This window comes from Mobula birostris, chromosome 2 (assembly GCF_030028105.1).
Source record: "Mobula birostris isolate sMobBir1 chromosome 2, sMobBir1.hap1, whole genome shotgun sequence".
NCBI classification, from domain to species: Eukaryota; Metazoa; Chordata; class Chondrichthyes; order Myliobatiformes; family Myliobatidae; genus Mobula; species Mobula birostris.
The window spans coordinates 78,907,632-78,924,407 of record NC_092371.1 but is presented as its reverse complement, the minus strand read 5'-3'; the positions used below and the strand labels follow the sequence as shown (position 1 = coordinate 78,924,407).

General features: G+C 42.7%; 1 protein-coding gene across 1 annotated transcript in view; it reads left to right on the top strand.

Moving 5' to 3' along the window:
- Positions 1-16,555, top strand: part of LOC140210637 (deoxynucleoside triphosphate triphosphohydrolase SAMHD1-like) — a 70,033-nt gene extending 53,478 nt beyond the window's left edge. The window contains exons 13-16 of the mRNA XM_072279773.1: positions 13,866-13,966; positions 14,701-14,805; positions 15,524-15,661; positions 16,520-16,555. Of these exons, the coding sequence (XP_072135874.1) occupies positions 13,866-13,966; positions 14,701-14,805; positions 15,524-15,661; positions 16,520-16,555 (380 nt within the window). The remainder of the gene's footprint in view (positions 1-13,865; positions 13,967-14,700; positions 14,806-15,523; positions 15,662-16,519) is intronic.
- The last annotated feature ends 221 nt before the right edge of the window (positions 16,556-16,776 follow it).

Sequence of the window (16,776 nt, the reverse complement as noted above, 5' to 3'; positions counted from 1 at the left end):
CGGCTATTTCGTTGTCCCCCATTTACTACTTCCCCAGCATAATTTTCCAGCAGTCCAATATCTACTCTCCCCTCTCTTTTACCCTTTATTTATCAGAAGAAACTTTTGGTGTCATCTTTCATATTATTGGCAAGTGTAATTTCATATAACCATATATAACCATATAACAATTACAGCACGGAAACAGGTCATCTCGGCCCTTCTAGTCTGTGCTGAACTCTTACTCTCACCTAGTCCCACCGCCCTGCACTCAGCCCATAATCCTCCATTTCTTTCCTGTCCATCTAGCTGTCCAGTTTAACTTTAAACGACAACATCGAACCTGCCTCAACTACTTTTACTGGAAGGTCATTCCACACAGCCACCACTCTCTGAGTAAAGACATTCCCCTCATGTTACCCCTAAACATTTGCCCTTTAACTCTCAACTCATGTCCTCTTGTTTGAATCTCCCCCACTCTCAATGGAAAAAGCCTATCCACGTCAACTCTATCTATCCCCCTCACAATTTTAAACACCTCTATCAAGTCCCCCCTCAACCTTCTACATTCCAAAGAATAAAGACCCAACTTGTTCAACCTTTCTCTGTAACTTAGGTGATGAAACCCAGGCAACATTCTAGTAAACCTTCTCTGTACTCTCTCTATTTTGTTGACATATTTCCTATAATTCAGTGACCAAAACTGTACACAATACTCCAAATTTGGCCTCACCAATGCCTTGCACAATTTCAACATTACATCCCAATTCCTATACTCAATGTTCTGATTTATAAAGGCCAGCATACCAAAAGCTTTCTTCACTACCCCATCCACATGAGATTCCACCTTCAGGGAACTATGCACCATTATTCCTCGATCCCTCTGTTCTGCTGCATTCTTCAATGCCCTACCATTTACCATGTATGTCCTATTTTGATTAGTCCTACCAAAGTGTAGCACCTCACATTTATCAGCATTTATCATATTTATCACACTTATCATACTTATTTAATACATGACTAGTATTAACTCCACCTTTACTGACTGAATAGATTTATTCCCATTTTTGTTACACTGCTTTCTGTTTTTTCAGAGATTAATTTTTTTGTGATTCAGCAAAATATTCATAACTCAGCCTATTTTGAGTGAAAAGGCAAAAGAATGCTCTTTATTTTACTTTTGTCCACCCATGCTAAATTTCAAGATTGTGGCTGTAGGTCTCAGGTGTGGCTACTGACTGATAGAACTGGGCAAGGCAGAACTTCAACGCATTGAAAGCTGCACCTCCAGCTGCCCAACTAAGTTATTGAAATTATAAATGTGTGGGCACATGGCCAAGTGGTTAAGGCATTTGACTAGCGACCTGAAGGTCATGAGTTCGAGCCCCAGCAGAGGCAGCACGTTGTGCCCCTGAGCAAGGCACTTAACCACTCTGTGGCAACACTGGTGCCAAGCTGTATCGGCCCTTGCCCTTCCCTTGGACAACATTGGTGTCGTGGAGAGGGGAGACTTGCAGCATGGGCAACTGCCGGTCTTCCAAACAACCTTGCACAGGCCTGCGCCCTGGAGAGTGAAACTTTCCAGGTGCAGATCCATGGTCTCGCAAGACTAACGGATGCCTTGTATATTATTTAAATGCCTCAGAAAACTTGGACCCCTCACATCAGCCAACACTCAGCCTTTCCTGTTCACTAAGGATCCATTCCTAAACTCCCACCAGTTAATTCTGAGGAGCATAAAACAACATTTGGCTGGTCTCTGGCACCATTTGTAAAGTTCCCTTTGCTATGTTTTCAGTCTGACTGGGTACCATCCGGTTAAAAAAGAACCATCCACTCAAGGTGGTAAAAGCCCAATGTGCAACTAGAGCTACTTCTCTCCTTCTTAGAAATCTAACCTTCCATATTATTGCATTTTCTGTGGCCATTTCCCTCACTCTCCATTTGCTATCTTTTTAATGTATTCTATCTTTTCCTTTTTTATGACTTTTTTAGTTGCCTTCTGTTGGTTTATGAAAGATTCCCAATCCTCTAACTTCCCACTAATTTTTGCTGTATTAGATGCTCTCTCTTTGACTTTTATGTTGGCTTGGACTTCCCTTGTCAGCCAGGGTTGCATCATCCTGCCTTTAGAATACTACTTCCAGCTGAACTAAAGTCAATAACAATTGTGTCATACTCATCCAGATTCGAAGATGAATCTCTGAATACAGTCCAGTCTACCGATTCAAAGCAGTCCTACAACCACTCCTGTGCCTCCCTTGTCCATACCTTCTGGGTCCTCACTACTGGTGCTGCAGTCTTCAGTCTCTGCCTGTATTCAGGGGGTAGAAGTACAGCCAGGTGATCAGACTTTCCATAGTGAGGGCATGGAAGAGCACGGAGGGCATTCTTGATGATGGTGTAACAATGGTCCAGTGTGTTGTTTCCTCCGGTACTACAAGTGATTTGTTGATGATAAATATTTAGTGAGTTAAAATCCCTAAAAATGATGGTGAAGGCATCAATTTCTGCTGTTTCGTGCATGTTGATCCCATTGCTCAGATCATCCAAAGCCTGTTTGACATTGGTTGAGGTGGAAAGTACATTGGTTCCAAAATGATCACAGAAATTTCCTGCAGCAGGTAAATTGGAAGGCACTTAATTGCGAGATATTCCAGGTCTGGTGAGCAAATTTGGGACAGCACTGGTACATTTGTGCACCAAGAGGAGTTGATCATGAGGCACAAACCTCCACCTCTGCTAAGATAACCTGTCAATCTGAATCACTACATTCAGCTAATGTTCTCTGATACAGCACCCTAGTGCTGAGATCTTCAATTTCATTCACTAGAGACTGTAGGTTTGCCAGCAAGGTAGTTGGTATTAGGAGTCTACAAATGCATTTCCTTAAACGTACTTGTATTCCTGACCTGCAGCCAAGTTTCCAACATGGAATCCAATTTCATAGGGACGTACAGAGGCCCAGCTACTGTAACTTATTGATTAGGATTGTGGGAATGATGGTGTAATAGTGGCCAAAGGACCTAGGGCAATGGACGAACTGAAGGAAATTTATATTAGGCAGGAAATGGTGTTGGATAGACTGTTGGGTCTGAAGGCTGATAAGTCCCCGGGACCTGATGGTCTGCATCCCAGGGTACTTAAGGAGGTGGCTTTAGAAATCATGAACGCATTGGTAATCATTTTCCAATGTTCTATAGATTCAGGATCAGTTCCTGTGGATTGGAGGGTGGCTAATGTTGTCCCTCTCTTCAAGAAGGGAGGAAGAGAGTAAACAGGGAATTATAGACCGGTTAGCCTGACATCGGTGGTGGGAAAGATGCTGGGGTCAATTATAAAAGATGAAATTATGACACATCTGGATAGTAGTAACAGGATTGGTCCGAGTCAGCATGGATTTACAAAGGGGAAATCGTGCTTGACTAATCCTCTGGAATTTTTTGAGGATGTAACTATGAAAATGGACAAGGGAGAGCCAGTGGATGTAGTGTACCTGGACTTTCAGAAAGCCTTTGATAAAGTCCCCCACAGGAGATTAGTGGGCAAAATTAGGGCACATGGTACGGGGGCAGAGTACTGACATGGATTGAAAATTGGCTGGTGGACAGAAAACAAAGAGTAGCAGTTAACGGATCCCTTTTGGAATGGCAGGCGGTGACCAGTGGGGTACCGAAGGGTTCAGTGCTTGGACCGCAGCTGTTTACAATATATATTAATGATTTAGATGAGGGAATTAAAAGTAAACTGAAGCATACTCATCCGGATTCGAAGATGAATCCCTGAATACGGTCCAGTCCACTGATTCAAGGTAGTCCTGTAAGCGTCCCTTGTCGACACCTTCTTGGTCCTCACTACTGGTGCTACAGTCTTTAGTCTCTGCCTACACTCAAGGATTAGTACAACTAGGTGATCAGACTTTCCGGAGTGAGGGCATGGAATACCACGGTAGGCATTCTTGATGCTGCTATGAAGCCTGATTTATACTTCTGCAGTAACACGACGCCGTAACCTACGCAAGTGACCTACGCGCATTGTGAGCATTTATACTTGTACATCGGTGTGTCTGTGTCGCACTGCAATTCCCGCATGCCACGCATGCGCACACACCTGCCCGTGCAAGGCTTCATGGTCATGGTAGTCTTTCTTGGGGTAAACAAGAAGCGAGCGTCTTTTTTCGTAAAAGCGAAATGTGTCCTCCATAATTTCGGAGGTCCGTAAAGCTTTATGGAAAGCATTGCAGCCAGAGTTCCTTCCCTGCCCTTCAGTCGCCCAAAGGGAATATATTGCAGCCTAGGATGAAATGCAATGCTACCAAGCGGACCAATCACAGCTGTTGCGTTCTGCATTGCTGCGACACGTAGTTACATTTTGGGAGAGGTGCACGTCAGGCTCTGGCGTTGGGATCCGCATTGGCTCTGCGTAGGGTTTGCGGCAACGCAGTACTTACAGCGTCACATTGATGCAAAAGTATAAATCAGGCTTAACAGTGGCCCAGTGTGTTGTTTCCTCTGGTACTACAAGTGATTTGTTGATGGTAAATATTTAGTGAATTTTTCAAGCCGGCCTGGTTAAAATACCCCAAAATGATGGTGAAGGCATTAAGGTGTTCTGTTTCATGCATATTGATCCCGTTGCTCAGATAATCTAAAACCTGCTTGACATTGGCCTGAGGTGGAATGTATACCACTAACAAAATGATCACAGAAATCTTCTGCGGCAGGTGAATTGGAAGGCAATTAATTGCAAGATATTCCAGACCTGGTGAGCAGAATTGGGACAGCACTGTACGTTTGTACACCAAGAGAAGTTGGTCATGAGGCACACACCTCCACCCCTGCTTTTGAGACATCAATAGTCCTATCCTGACGGTGTATAGTAAACCTGACAATTTGAATCGCTGCATCCAGTATGGAAGGGGTTACCCAGGATTCTTGGAAGCAAAGGATGCATGAGGTCCTAATGTCCCTCTGATACAGCACCATAGCTCTGAGGTCTTCGATTTTATTTACTGGAGACTGTATGTTTGCCAGCAAGATAGTTGATTTTATGAGTCTAAAGCTCCATTTTTTTAAACGCACTTGTATTCCTGACCTGCAGCCATGTTTCCAACATGGAATCCAGTGAGAAGTGCGGCTACAATCAGCTTTCTTTCCATTGGTTTTAAGCAGTGACAGTTTATTAAATTGCATTGCAACATCTTTATTAACTGTACGTATTTGTATGTAACTTGGACATATTTGTGATTCCCATCTGTATCAGGCTGAAATGGGAATATTTAATATCCATTGAGCTCTGGTGCTGCCCGAGATCGCCACTCAATAGGTGCCCCAGAAGTCCACACAGGCTGATCAGTTTTGGCCAGCTCCTCTCTCATAACTCCGCAATTCCTTTTACTCCACTGTAATACTGATATATGTGACATTAGCTTCCCCTTCTCAAATAGCAGGGTGAATTCTATCATATTGTGATCACTGGCTCCTAAGCATTTCTTTACCTTAAACTCTCTAATCAATTCCAGTTCATTGCACAACACCCAATCCACAATAGTTGATCCGCTTGTGGGCTCCACCATGAGCTGCTCTAAAAAGGCGTCTTGTAGGCATTCTACATAATCACCTCTTGAAATCCAGCATCAGCTTGATTTTCCCAATCTACCTGCATATTGAAATCCCCCGTGACTATTGTAACCTTGCCCTTTTGGCATCCATTTTCTATTTCCGCTTGTAATTTGTAAACCATATCTTTGCTACTGTTTGGGGTCTTTTTACCTTTGCAGTTACTGAGCTTGACCCACAATGATTCTACTCCTTTTTACCTTATGTCACTTCTTTCTAATGATTTGGTCGCATTTTTTCCAACAAAACCACCCAGTCCCTCTGCCTACCTACCTGTCCTTTCGATACAATGTGTATCCATCGACGTTACACTCCCAGTAATGCCCACAGCGTCCTACATGCTAATCTGTAACTGCTACAGGTTCATCTATCTTATTCCATATATTGTGTGCATTAAATACAACAACTTCAGTCCTGTACTCATCACACTTTTCAATTTTGACCCGCCTTCATATTGCCAGTCATCCCATTGTCTGCAATTTTGCCCAATCTTCAGTCTGTCCATGCAGTCTCACTACACACTGCCTCTATTTGTTAACCAACTGCCCCGTCCTCAGCCCTGTCTCTCCAGTTCTCAACGCCTTGCCAAATGAGTTTAAATTCTCCACAATAACTCCAGCAAACCTGCTTGCAAGGATATTGGTCCCACTGGGTTCAGGTGCAACCCCATTCCTTTCGTACACAGCTTTCCTGCATCTATCCTGTGAGCTCCAGTCTGTGGATTTCAATAGGACATCTTGTTCCTCTAACCTCAAATCCAAGTTTGGTCTGCTTAATTTCTCTGCCAACTCTGAAAGCATTCTTGTGCAGCTCTTCTACAACGTCATGCATGTCCTTTTGCCAATTCAGGAGACCAAAGCTGGATCAGACTCCATGTGGGATTTCATTTGTGCCTAAGACAAATGCAACATGTGTCCACTGTCACTTATCCAGTACTCACTATGATCTTAGAGAAAAGGTCAAATTTCCTTTTGCCTTTCCTAATTTCTTGCTCCACTTACACATTGGTCTTTACTGCCTTGTTACCCAATCTGACCCTGCTTATCCCTCAATATCCCTCAGGAAGAGGAGGAAAGAAATTCTGCAGCGTAACTGCAGAGAACTCGGAAGAAGGCTGAAAAGCAGGACCTCCAGGGTGGTTATCTCCAGTTTGCTTCCAGTTCCTCATGCTGGTGAGGGCAGGAACAGGGAGATAGGGGATCTGAATGTGTGGCTGAGGAACTGGTGCAGGAAGCAGGGATTTAGATCCTTAGACCACTGGGATCTGTTTTGGGATGAGGATAAATTGTACAAAAGGGACAGGTTGCACCTTAACAGGCAGGGGACCAGCATTCTGGCAGGCAGGTTTGCCACTGCTACACTGGTGTGTTTGGACTAAGTAGTCGGGGGGTGGGGGGGAGGAGAGAAAATATAAGGATGGAGTTAAAAGGGAAAGTTAAGAAAGGCAACAGAATTAACGGGTCAGAAAGCTCAGAGAGGGATCGGAGAGTATGGCCAAGTGCAATAGGAATTGATGTGAAAGGTGAGGGGAGTAATGGATTAAAAGTATTATATATGAATGCACCAAGTATAAGAAATAAAGTGGATGAGCTTGAGGCTCAGTTGGAAATTGGCAAGTATGATGTTATAGGAATAACAGAGACATGGCTGCAAGAGGACCAGGGCTGGGAAATGAATATACAGGGATACACGTCCTATCGAAAGGACAGACAGGTGGGCAGAGGGGGTGGGGTTGCTCTTTTGGTGAGGAATGAAATTCAGTCCCTTGCGAGGGGTGACATAGAATCAGGAGATGTAAAGTCAGTATGGATAGAACTGAGAAATTGTAAGAGCAAAAAGACCCTAATGTGAGTTATCTACAGGCCCTCAAACAGTAGTCTGGATGTAGGGTGCAAGTTGAGTCAAGAGTTAAAATTGGCATGTCGCAAAGGTAATGCTACAGTTGTTATGGGGGATTTTAACATGCAGGTAGACTGGCAAAATCAGGTTGGTACTGCACCCCAAGAAAGGGAGTTTGTGGAGTGCCTCTGAGATGGATTCTTAGAGTAGCTTGTACTGGAACCTACCAGGGAGAAGCCATTCTGGATCTAGTGTGGTGTAATGAACCGGATTTGATAAGGGAACTCGAGGTAAAGGAGCCATTAGGAGGTAGTGACCATAATATGATAAGTTTTAATCTACAATTTGAGAGGGAGATTGTAAGATTGGAAGTGTCAGTATTACAGTTGAACAAAGGGGACTATGGACCCATGAGGGAGGAGCTGGCCAAAGTTGACTGGAAAGATACCCTAGCAGGGATGACAGTGGAACAACAATGGCAGGTATTTCTGGGAATAATACAGAAGGTGCAGGATCAGTTCATTCCAAAGAGGAAGAAAGATTCTAAGGGGAGTAAGGGGCGACCGTGGCTGACAAGGGAAGTCAAGGACAGTATAAAAATAAAAGAGAAGTATAACATAGCAAAGATCAGCCGGAAGCCAGAGGATTGCGAAACATTTAAAGAGCAACAGAGGATAACTAAAAAGGCAATACGGGAGGAAAACATGAGATACGAAGACAAGCTAGCCAAGAATATAAAGGAGGATAGTAAAAGCTTCTTTAGGTATGTGAAGAGGAAAAAATTAGTTAAGACCAAAGTTGGGCCCTTGAAGACAGAAACGGGTGAATTTACTATGGGGAACAAGGAAATGGCAGACGAGGTGAACAGGTACTTTGGATCTGTCTTCACTAGGGAAGACACAAACAATCTCCCAGATGTAGTAGTGGCCGGAGGACCTTGGGAAACAGAGGAACTGAAGGAAATTCACATTAGGCAGAAAATGGTGTTGGATAGACTGATGGGACTGAAGGCTGATAAATCCCCAGGGCCTGATGGTCTGCACCCCAGGGTACTTAAGGAGGTGACTCTCGAAATCGTGGAGGCACTGGTAATTATTTTCCAATGTTCTATAGATTCAGGATCAGTTCCTGAGGACTGGAGGGTAGCTAATGTTGTCCCCCTTTTTAAGAAAGGAGGGAGAGAGAAAACAGGGAATTATAGACCAGTTAGCCTGACATCAGTGGTGAAAAGATGCAGGAGTCAATAATAAAGGATGAAATAGCAGCACATTTGGATAGCAGTATCAGGATCAGTCCGAGTCAGCATGGGTTTACGAAGGGGAAATCATGCTTGATTCATCTTCCGGAATTTTTTGAGGATGTATCTATGAAAATGAACAAGGGAGAGCCAGTGGATGTAGTGTACCTGGACTTTCAGAAAGCCTTTGATAAAGTCCCACATAGGAGATTAGTGGGCAAAATAGGGTACATGGTATTGGGGGTAGGGTACTAACATGGATAGAAAATTGGTTGGCAGACAGGAAACAAAGAGTAGGGATTAACGGGTCCTTTTCAGAATGGCAGGTGGTGACTAGTGGGGTACCGCAAGGCTCGGTGCTGGGACCGCAGCTATTTACAATATACGGTACATTAATGATTTAGATGAAGGGATTAAAAGTAACATAAGCAAATTTGCAGATGACACAAAGCTGGGTGGCAGTGTGAAATGTGTGGAGGATGTTGAGACAATGCAGGATGACTTGGACAGGTTGGGTGAGTGGGCAGATGCATGGCAGATGCAGTTTAATGTGGATAAATGTGAGGTTATCCACTTTGGTGGCAAGAACAGGAAGGCAGATTACTATCTGAATGGTGTCAATTTAGGAAAAGAGGAAGTACAATGAGGTCTAGGTGTCCTTGTTCATCAGTCACTGAAAGTAAGCATACAGATACAGCAGGCAGTGAAGAAAACTAATGGCATGTTGGCCTTCATAAAAAGGGGAGTTGAGTATAGGAGCAAAGAGGTCCTTCTGCAGTTGTACAGGGCCCTGGTGAGACCACACCTGGAGTATTGTGTGCAGTTTTGGTCTCCAAATTTGAGGAAGGACATTCTTGCTATTGAGGGAGTGCAGCGGAGGTTCACGAGGTTAATTCCCAGGATGGCGGGACTGTCATATGTTGAAAGATTGGAGCGACTGGGCTTGTATACACTGGAATTTAGAAAGATGAGAGGGGATCTGATTGAAACATATAAGATTATTAAGGGATTGGACACGCTAGAGGCAGGAAACATGTTTCTAATGTTGGGGGAGTCCAGAACCAGAGGCCACAGTTTGAGAATAAGGGGTAGGCCATTTAGAACAGAGTTGAGGAAAAACTTTTTCACCCAGAGAGTTCTGGATCTGTGGAATGCTCGGCCTCAGAAGGCAGTGGAGGCCAATTCTCTGGATGCTTTCAAGAAAGAGTTAGATAGAGCTCTTAATGATAGCAGAGGCAAGGGATATGGGGAGAAGGCAGAAACGGGGTACTGATTGTGGATGATCACAGTGAATGGCGGTGCTGGCTCGAAGGGCCAAATGGCCTACTCCTGCACCTATTGTCTATTGTCTAATATGTGTTGCCTTGCATATAACTCAGCTAAATCAGCCTCTATTCTAATGTATACTGAGGTGGTATCAATTGCATGGGATGTTTGGCTTGCGGTTGCAATACATGCTGTATGTACGTTAGACACACTCTCCTCAGGGTGTACATCATCCTGTAACTCATCGGATGTATCCCTGGTTACAGACTGTTCTTTGACTTTGTAAATAGGGAACTGACCTTCAACATCGCGTATATATTTAATTGCTCTGTCTTGCCTTCCAGGTTACTGCTTCCAGCTGAACTCATCTTGTCCCAGACAAAACAATGGCAGTTTCAATTCAGCTTTTCAACACACTGAAGGGTCAAACACTTCAGGAAAACACTATAGAGCTTTTCACTCCAACCCAGTCAGACACAGCAACACTGACCATTCAATGCTTTGTTTCAAATCCAAAATACACAACATGAATTAACAAGCTGCTCCAAGCTGTGGTGCTTCTAATTTCTCAGCATATCCAAAAGCTGATGTTCATTTAGTATAACTACTGAAAAATTTTGCTGCCAGAAAAGTAGTGGCAAAACTAATCCAAAATCAAAACAGGACATTCGCCTTTTACCTATGACCATATGGACTGTTATACATGTGTGACGTGCCCACTGCTCCAATGATTGCTCCAGAAGTCGAACCTTTCATTTGATCCTCTATTAGCAATTAGCAAACATGTAACTAAGCATTCTGTCTGTCTAGGTACCGTATCCGATGCGGACTTTGGTGACCATGGTTTTCCATATAGATCTATCCTTCGTTTTTTGGATGACTTCCATTTCCTCGATGTGTAGCCACCTGGCTATGCTTCTGATGTACATAAGCTGAGGTCTTCCTCTAGGTTTGCTCCCCTCAATCTTTCCAGAGAGCATGAGTTTTTCTAGTTCATCTTGCCGCATGATGTGTCCTAGGAATCTGAGTTGTCTTTCTCATTGTTGGTATGAGTGATCGAATTGCTTGGGCTCTTCTGAGAACTTCTTCATTTGAGGTGTGTGTGGTCCATGATATTTTTAATATTCTCCTGTAGAACCATAATTCAGCTGCTTCTAGTCTCTTTTCCATTGCTGGGGAAATGGTCCAGCATTCGTTTCCGTAAGTCAGGATAGAGTAAATGTAGCACTGCAGTATTCTGTTTTTAGTGTACATGCTCATCTTTCTGTCTGTTAATATGGTCTTCATTTTTTGGAAAGCTTCTTTCGCCATTGCTATTCTGTATTTGATATCTGTGTCGCACCTGCTATTGCTTGTTATTAGGCTGCCAAGATATCTGAATTTGTCGACTTGTATGATATTTGTATTTCCGATCTTGATCACACATTGTGGGATGTTTGTCTTTCTGGAGATGACCATGCTTTCTGTCTTCTTGGTGCTGATTGAGAGGCCTCTGCGATTACTTTCTGCTGCCACTGTAGTGAGTAGTTCTTTAGTTTTGTTTCTGATTCAGCTATTAGTACAATGTCGTCAGCATATCTGATGTTATTTATATTATGGCCTCCAATTGTGAATCCTTTGATGTCTTTAATACTTCTCAAGATATTTTCACTATACAGGTTGAATAAGTCTGGTGAAAAGACAGAAACTTGCCTGACTCCTCTCACGATATTCACATACTCACTTACTTCTCTTTCTTTTCTGATGGATGCTGTCTGGTCCCAGTATAAGTTTCTTAAGAAACATATATCTTTCCCATCTATGTCAAGATCTTGAAGCATTTCCAGGAGATCTTGCTGTCTGACAGTGTCAAAAGTTTACGTATAGTCGATGAAACATAGGTAGATGTCCTTTTGTACCTGGATTGCTCGTACACAGATCATCCGTAGCATGAAAATTGCATTTCTGGTTCCAGTGTTTTCCACAAAACCGCATTGTTCTTTACTGATTTCTGATTTTATACAGTATCTTGCTCTCATCGTGATTAAAACATAGAAAATAGAATATAGAACAGTACAGCACAGTACAGGCTCTTCGGCCCACGATGTTGTGCCGACCTTTAAACCCTGCCTCCCATGGAACCCCCCACCTTAAATTCCTCCATACTACTCTGAGAATAATTTTTGCCACGTGGCTCATCGGGCTTATTGTACGATGTAACTCACATTCTGTTGCTCCCTCTTTCTTTGATGATGAACACTGATTTACTTCAATCATCAGGTATCTCCCCATGATCATAGATTTCATTTGCTATTTCTGTTATTTTCTCTATTCCAAAATCTTCTAAGGCCAGTATCATTTCAACAACGATGTTGTCTGGACCAGTTGCTCTGTTATGTTTTGTTTTATTTACGGCTGCTCAAATTTCTGATTTTAGAATGCTATGTCCTTCAAGATTCTTCTTTATGTTCGGTTTTCTCCTCTTTGGTCTTCAAAAAGTTCTTTTATATATTCTGTCCATCTGTTTAGGATTTCCTCTTTGTTCATAATTAAGCTGTCGTCTTTTGCCTTGATGCATCCACTTGCTGAGCAAGGTAATTTCCCCGTTAGTTCTTTAATCTTACTGTGCATCAACTTTGATCCAGAGTTATGGGTTTGTAGCATTTCTATCTCCGAGCATTTCTCATTTAGCCACCTGTCTTTAGCTTTTCTGCATTTTCTTTTTATTGTCTTACCAAGTTGTTTGTATTCTTCGCTGTCTCTTGGTTTGATGGTCTGTTTTTGTTGCATCAATTGTATTATAATTTCAGTTTTCCATTTCTTCCTACTTTTCTGTTCTTTTCGTGGGATGGTTTCTTTTGCAGCTACAGCCATGGATTCCTTCAGTATGTCCCAGGAAGATTTGCCTCCTTCATCCTGCAGCAATTGAAAATGGTTTTTCACCTTGATTGTGTATTCTGTTTTCAGATGAGGGTTGTTTTGTAGTTGTTGATAATCCAGTGGTTCCGTTAATTTTCTCATCTTTATTTCATTTTGCAAATGACTGGTATGTGGTCGCTTCCACAGTCTGCTCTAGGGTAGCTTTTAGACTGGCTTATCGAGTTTTTGAATCTGTTATTGATTGTTATGTAGTCGATTTGATTTTTGCTGTTCCCATCTGGGCTTCTGCATGTCCATTTCCTTCTTGGATGTTGTTTAAACCAAGTGTTGGTGATTATCTGATTGTTTGTTTTACACCATGATGTCAGCTTTTCTAAGCATTATTGAGCGTTATCTCGGAATTCAGCAAATAATATGAGCTGCATCAGTCCCAAGCTATAAACTGCAATGAAATAAACAAGAATATGCAACTTAGTCCCTTCGATTTACCCCACCCCCACTCATGTAGCCAGTTACCATCATAAACATAATAAACCCCACAGCATAGAAGTACAAAGAGAGAGAACAGATACATTGCTCCTACAATAATTTTTGAACAGATTTTCTGAAATGCTTCATTTTTTTTCAATCTCTCTCTGTTATACGTTTATCAATAGTAAAACAATTGAAACCCCTTTTCTAACAAGTATCATTAGCCCCTCACTGACAGCTCTTACAGAACTACTAAAATGAAATACCTACAGCATTGTAAAAATTTTAACCAGGGCGTTACACAATGAATGCACGTAAATAAGCAACGGGACTCATTATATTTCCTTGGGAATAAAAGTCCATAATTATTGTTACTAATTCATCAATCATTGATAATCCCTGCTCAAAATTATAATGGCATTCGAGAAAATTTGGGCATATGCTCTCAAAAACGTTTGCTCTCCTAGACGGTCATTTGTAACATTACAATCCCTGTAGGGCGTTGACTGTCACAGACTGCGGTCACTGTTCTATTGTACATTGGATTTTATTTGTACATTTACAAATTTAATCAAACTCACTTGAAATGTTCTCTCTCCATCAGGAGGAGATTGATGATCTGAAGACTAAAGTGGCTGCAGCTGTTTCCTCAGAACCTGGGAACATTCAACTCGAGGCAGAGGATCTCATTGTAAATGTGAGTACTGGCTCGTTAATGATGGAGAGGAGAGTTCTCCATACATCTGGCAGATTGTGCCATTATGGAACCAAGCCCTTCAGCCAGTCATCAGGTACCCATTTACCTAATCCTACCCTCACCTATTTTATTCTCCACATGTTCCTATTGACTCAGTACAGATTCCAGCACTCACCTGCACACCAAGGGTACATTACAGTGGTCACTTAATCTACAAATGTGCACAGTTTGGGATTTGGGAGAAAATCTGAGACCCCGAGGAATTCCCCTTGGTTACAGGGAGAGCATGCAAACTCCACATAGACAGTCCCTGAGGTCAGGATTAAACCCGGGTTACTGACTCTGTGGCAATCACCAAACACCTGTGCACACATCTCATTTGATTCTTCCCTCATTTCCATCAAATCCCCCCAGATTCTATCACTTACCCGCACTGTAGGTGTAATTTACCACAGACGTTTAACCCGTATGTCATTGGCACGTGGGGGAACTGGTGCACCTCAGGGAAATTTGCGTGTTCACAGGGAAATTGTGTAATCTCTGTACAGGAGTTCGGGATTGAGCCTGCGCTGTGGAACTAAGAGACTGCACTTCTATTAACAGAGTAACTTTCATAATCGATGGGCTTGTGACCAATGTGATAAAAAATACAGTTTGTTTTATTTTGTGGCTGTCTACGAGAGAATAATTTGTTTTTGACCGTGAATAAATATAACTAAAATTTCTCACACTAGGTTATTCCAATGAACTACGGGATGAAAGAGAAAAACCCCATTAATAATGTTCGATTCTACTGCAAGAATAACCCCGACAAGGCCTTCCCAATCAGAAGCAAGCAGGTAACCTCCCGAGCATCAGAGGTATAAACACATTTGGCTGCTGAAGCAGCGTGTGAACTTGTTTCCTTCCAGCCTTGCACTGGCCACTGCTGGGGGTGTGACCTGGTCTCATTGTGGGCTTTCCAGTCTTTTCAGTCTGCTTCCCAGCCATCATAGTCTCTGGAGATCTTGGCTGTCTCACTGGGATCCAGCTCTGAACTTGGTGTGTCTCCATCTGAACCTTGCTCCATTGCTCTAGGAAGCTCATTGTGGTCAGTTGTCATAACAGGATAGTTTGGACAGGCTTAACGTGCATTTCCTGGACTTTATAAATGTGGGAGGAGAATTGTTTGAAGCATAGTCTAACAGGGCTTGCCAGGATTGAAGTGGAAAGGGTGTTTTCTTTTTGAAACTGTAGAACTAGGCGTTCAGTTTTTAAAAATAGATGGTTGCTTGTTTAAGAGGTGAGGCAAAGCCTTTTCTCTCAGTGATCATGCATCCTTGGAACTTTTTTCTTTGAAGCAGAGAACTTGAGTACTTTTAAGACAAAGGCATGATAAACTAGTGGGCGATTACTGTGAGTAGTCAAGATTGTGGATTGGAAGTTACAACAGATTAGTCGTGATCTTACTGGAAGGTGCAATAGGCTGGAAGAACTGTGTGGCCAACAACCTCGTATGTTTGTATATCTCCTTGTGGTTGTGGGTATTAATCTTCTCTCTCTCTGGTGCCCACCCAGGTATCTCAGATGCTACCAGATAAGTTTTCAGAGCAGCTGATCCAAGTATACTGCAAGAAGACCAACGAGGAGACTGTGCAAGCTGCACGGAGACACTTTGCCCAATGGTGTAGGACCAGGAAGTTACCCGAGCCATGGGTAAGAAGAGTGAGATGTCACAGTGCTACTGTAATAGCTTCTGCAAAGTCGTAAGATAAAATTATGATGGGTATCGATAGGGTAAAAGCTAGCAAGCTTTTGAGATTGGGTGAGATAACAACCAGAGGTTATGGGTTAAGGGTGAAAGGAGAAATATTTAATGAGATCATGAAGGGGAGCTTCTTCACTTAGAGGGTAATAAGACTGTGGAATGGATTGGTGGATTCAAACTTAGTTTCAACATTTAAGAGAAATTTGGATAGATACAGGGGTACAGACGGTGGTGGTCCGGGTACAGTTTGATGGCACAAGGCAGATTAATAGTTTGGGATAGACTGGATGGGCCGAAAGCCTGTTTCTGTGCTGTAATGTCGTGTGACTATCATGGGCATACATACCCTGCATACAGATGCCACAAAATTAGCTTTTTGCTGCTCTCTGCCTCCTGCCCAATGGCAACAACAGGAAGAGGGATGAGGTGCTGAATGATCTCACTGTCCTGAGACATTGCCTCTTGCAGATGCTCTCAATCCTTTCTCTGTTTGGCTGTTATACTCAGGAAATATTAGTGTTGGTTTTCGCCTGCTATGGGTGTGTGAGCTTCTCCAGTCACAGTTTGACGTTTGTCATGCAGGGAGACTGTGGAAATGTCCCCTTTCCTTCCTCAGAAATAATGACAAGGAGAAGATGGGTGGAAGGGGCTTTCGTTGAAAGCTGAGATCAGTGTGGATTTGGAGATGTGTGGCAGTGCAAGGAAATTGTTTTTCTTAAGCCCTTTTCAAGTTTAAATAACATGAAATGATTTTCTTTTCTCTTCGGAATGGTGGTTAATCATTGCATGTTTGTATCTACCTGCAGGATAGTGATGATATTGACCCTGCGCCGGTGTTGTGACAAGCCCAGGAGTGACGATCAATCACATCGTCAGGCGTGGAGTGATAAAGCTGTCTAAGTAGAAAGAGAATGTTGTAGCTCTTCGAGTAGGAAGAGTGGGGAATTTCCTGTGCATTATGTAATTGTTTTATTTCTCGTCCTTGTTGGTTTAATCTCGTAGTTTCCTTGGTTATTTTCTGATTCCCAGTTAACAGAGCGCTTGCTTCAATGGTGAAAAGAAA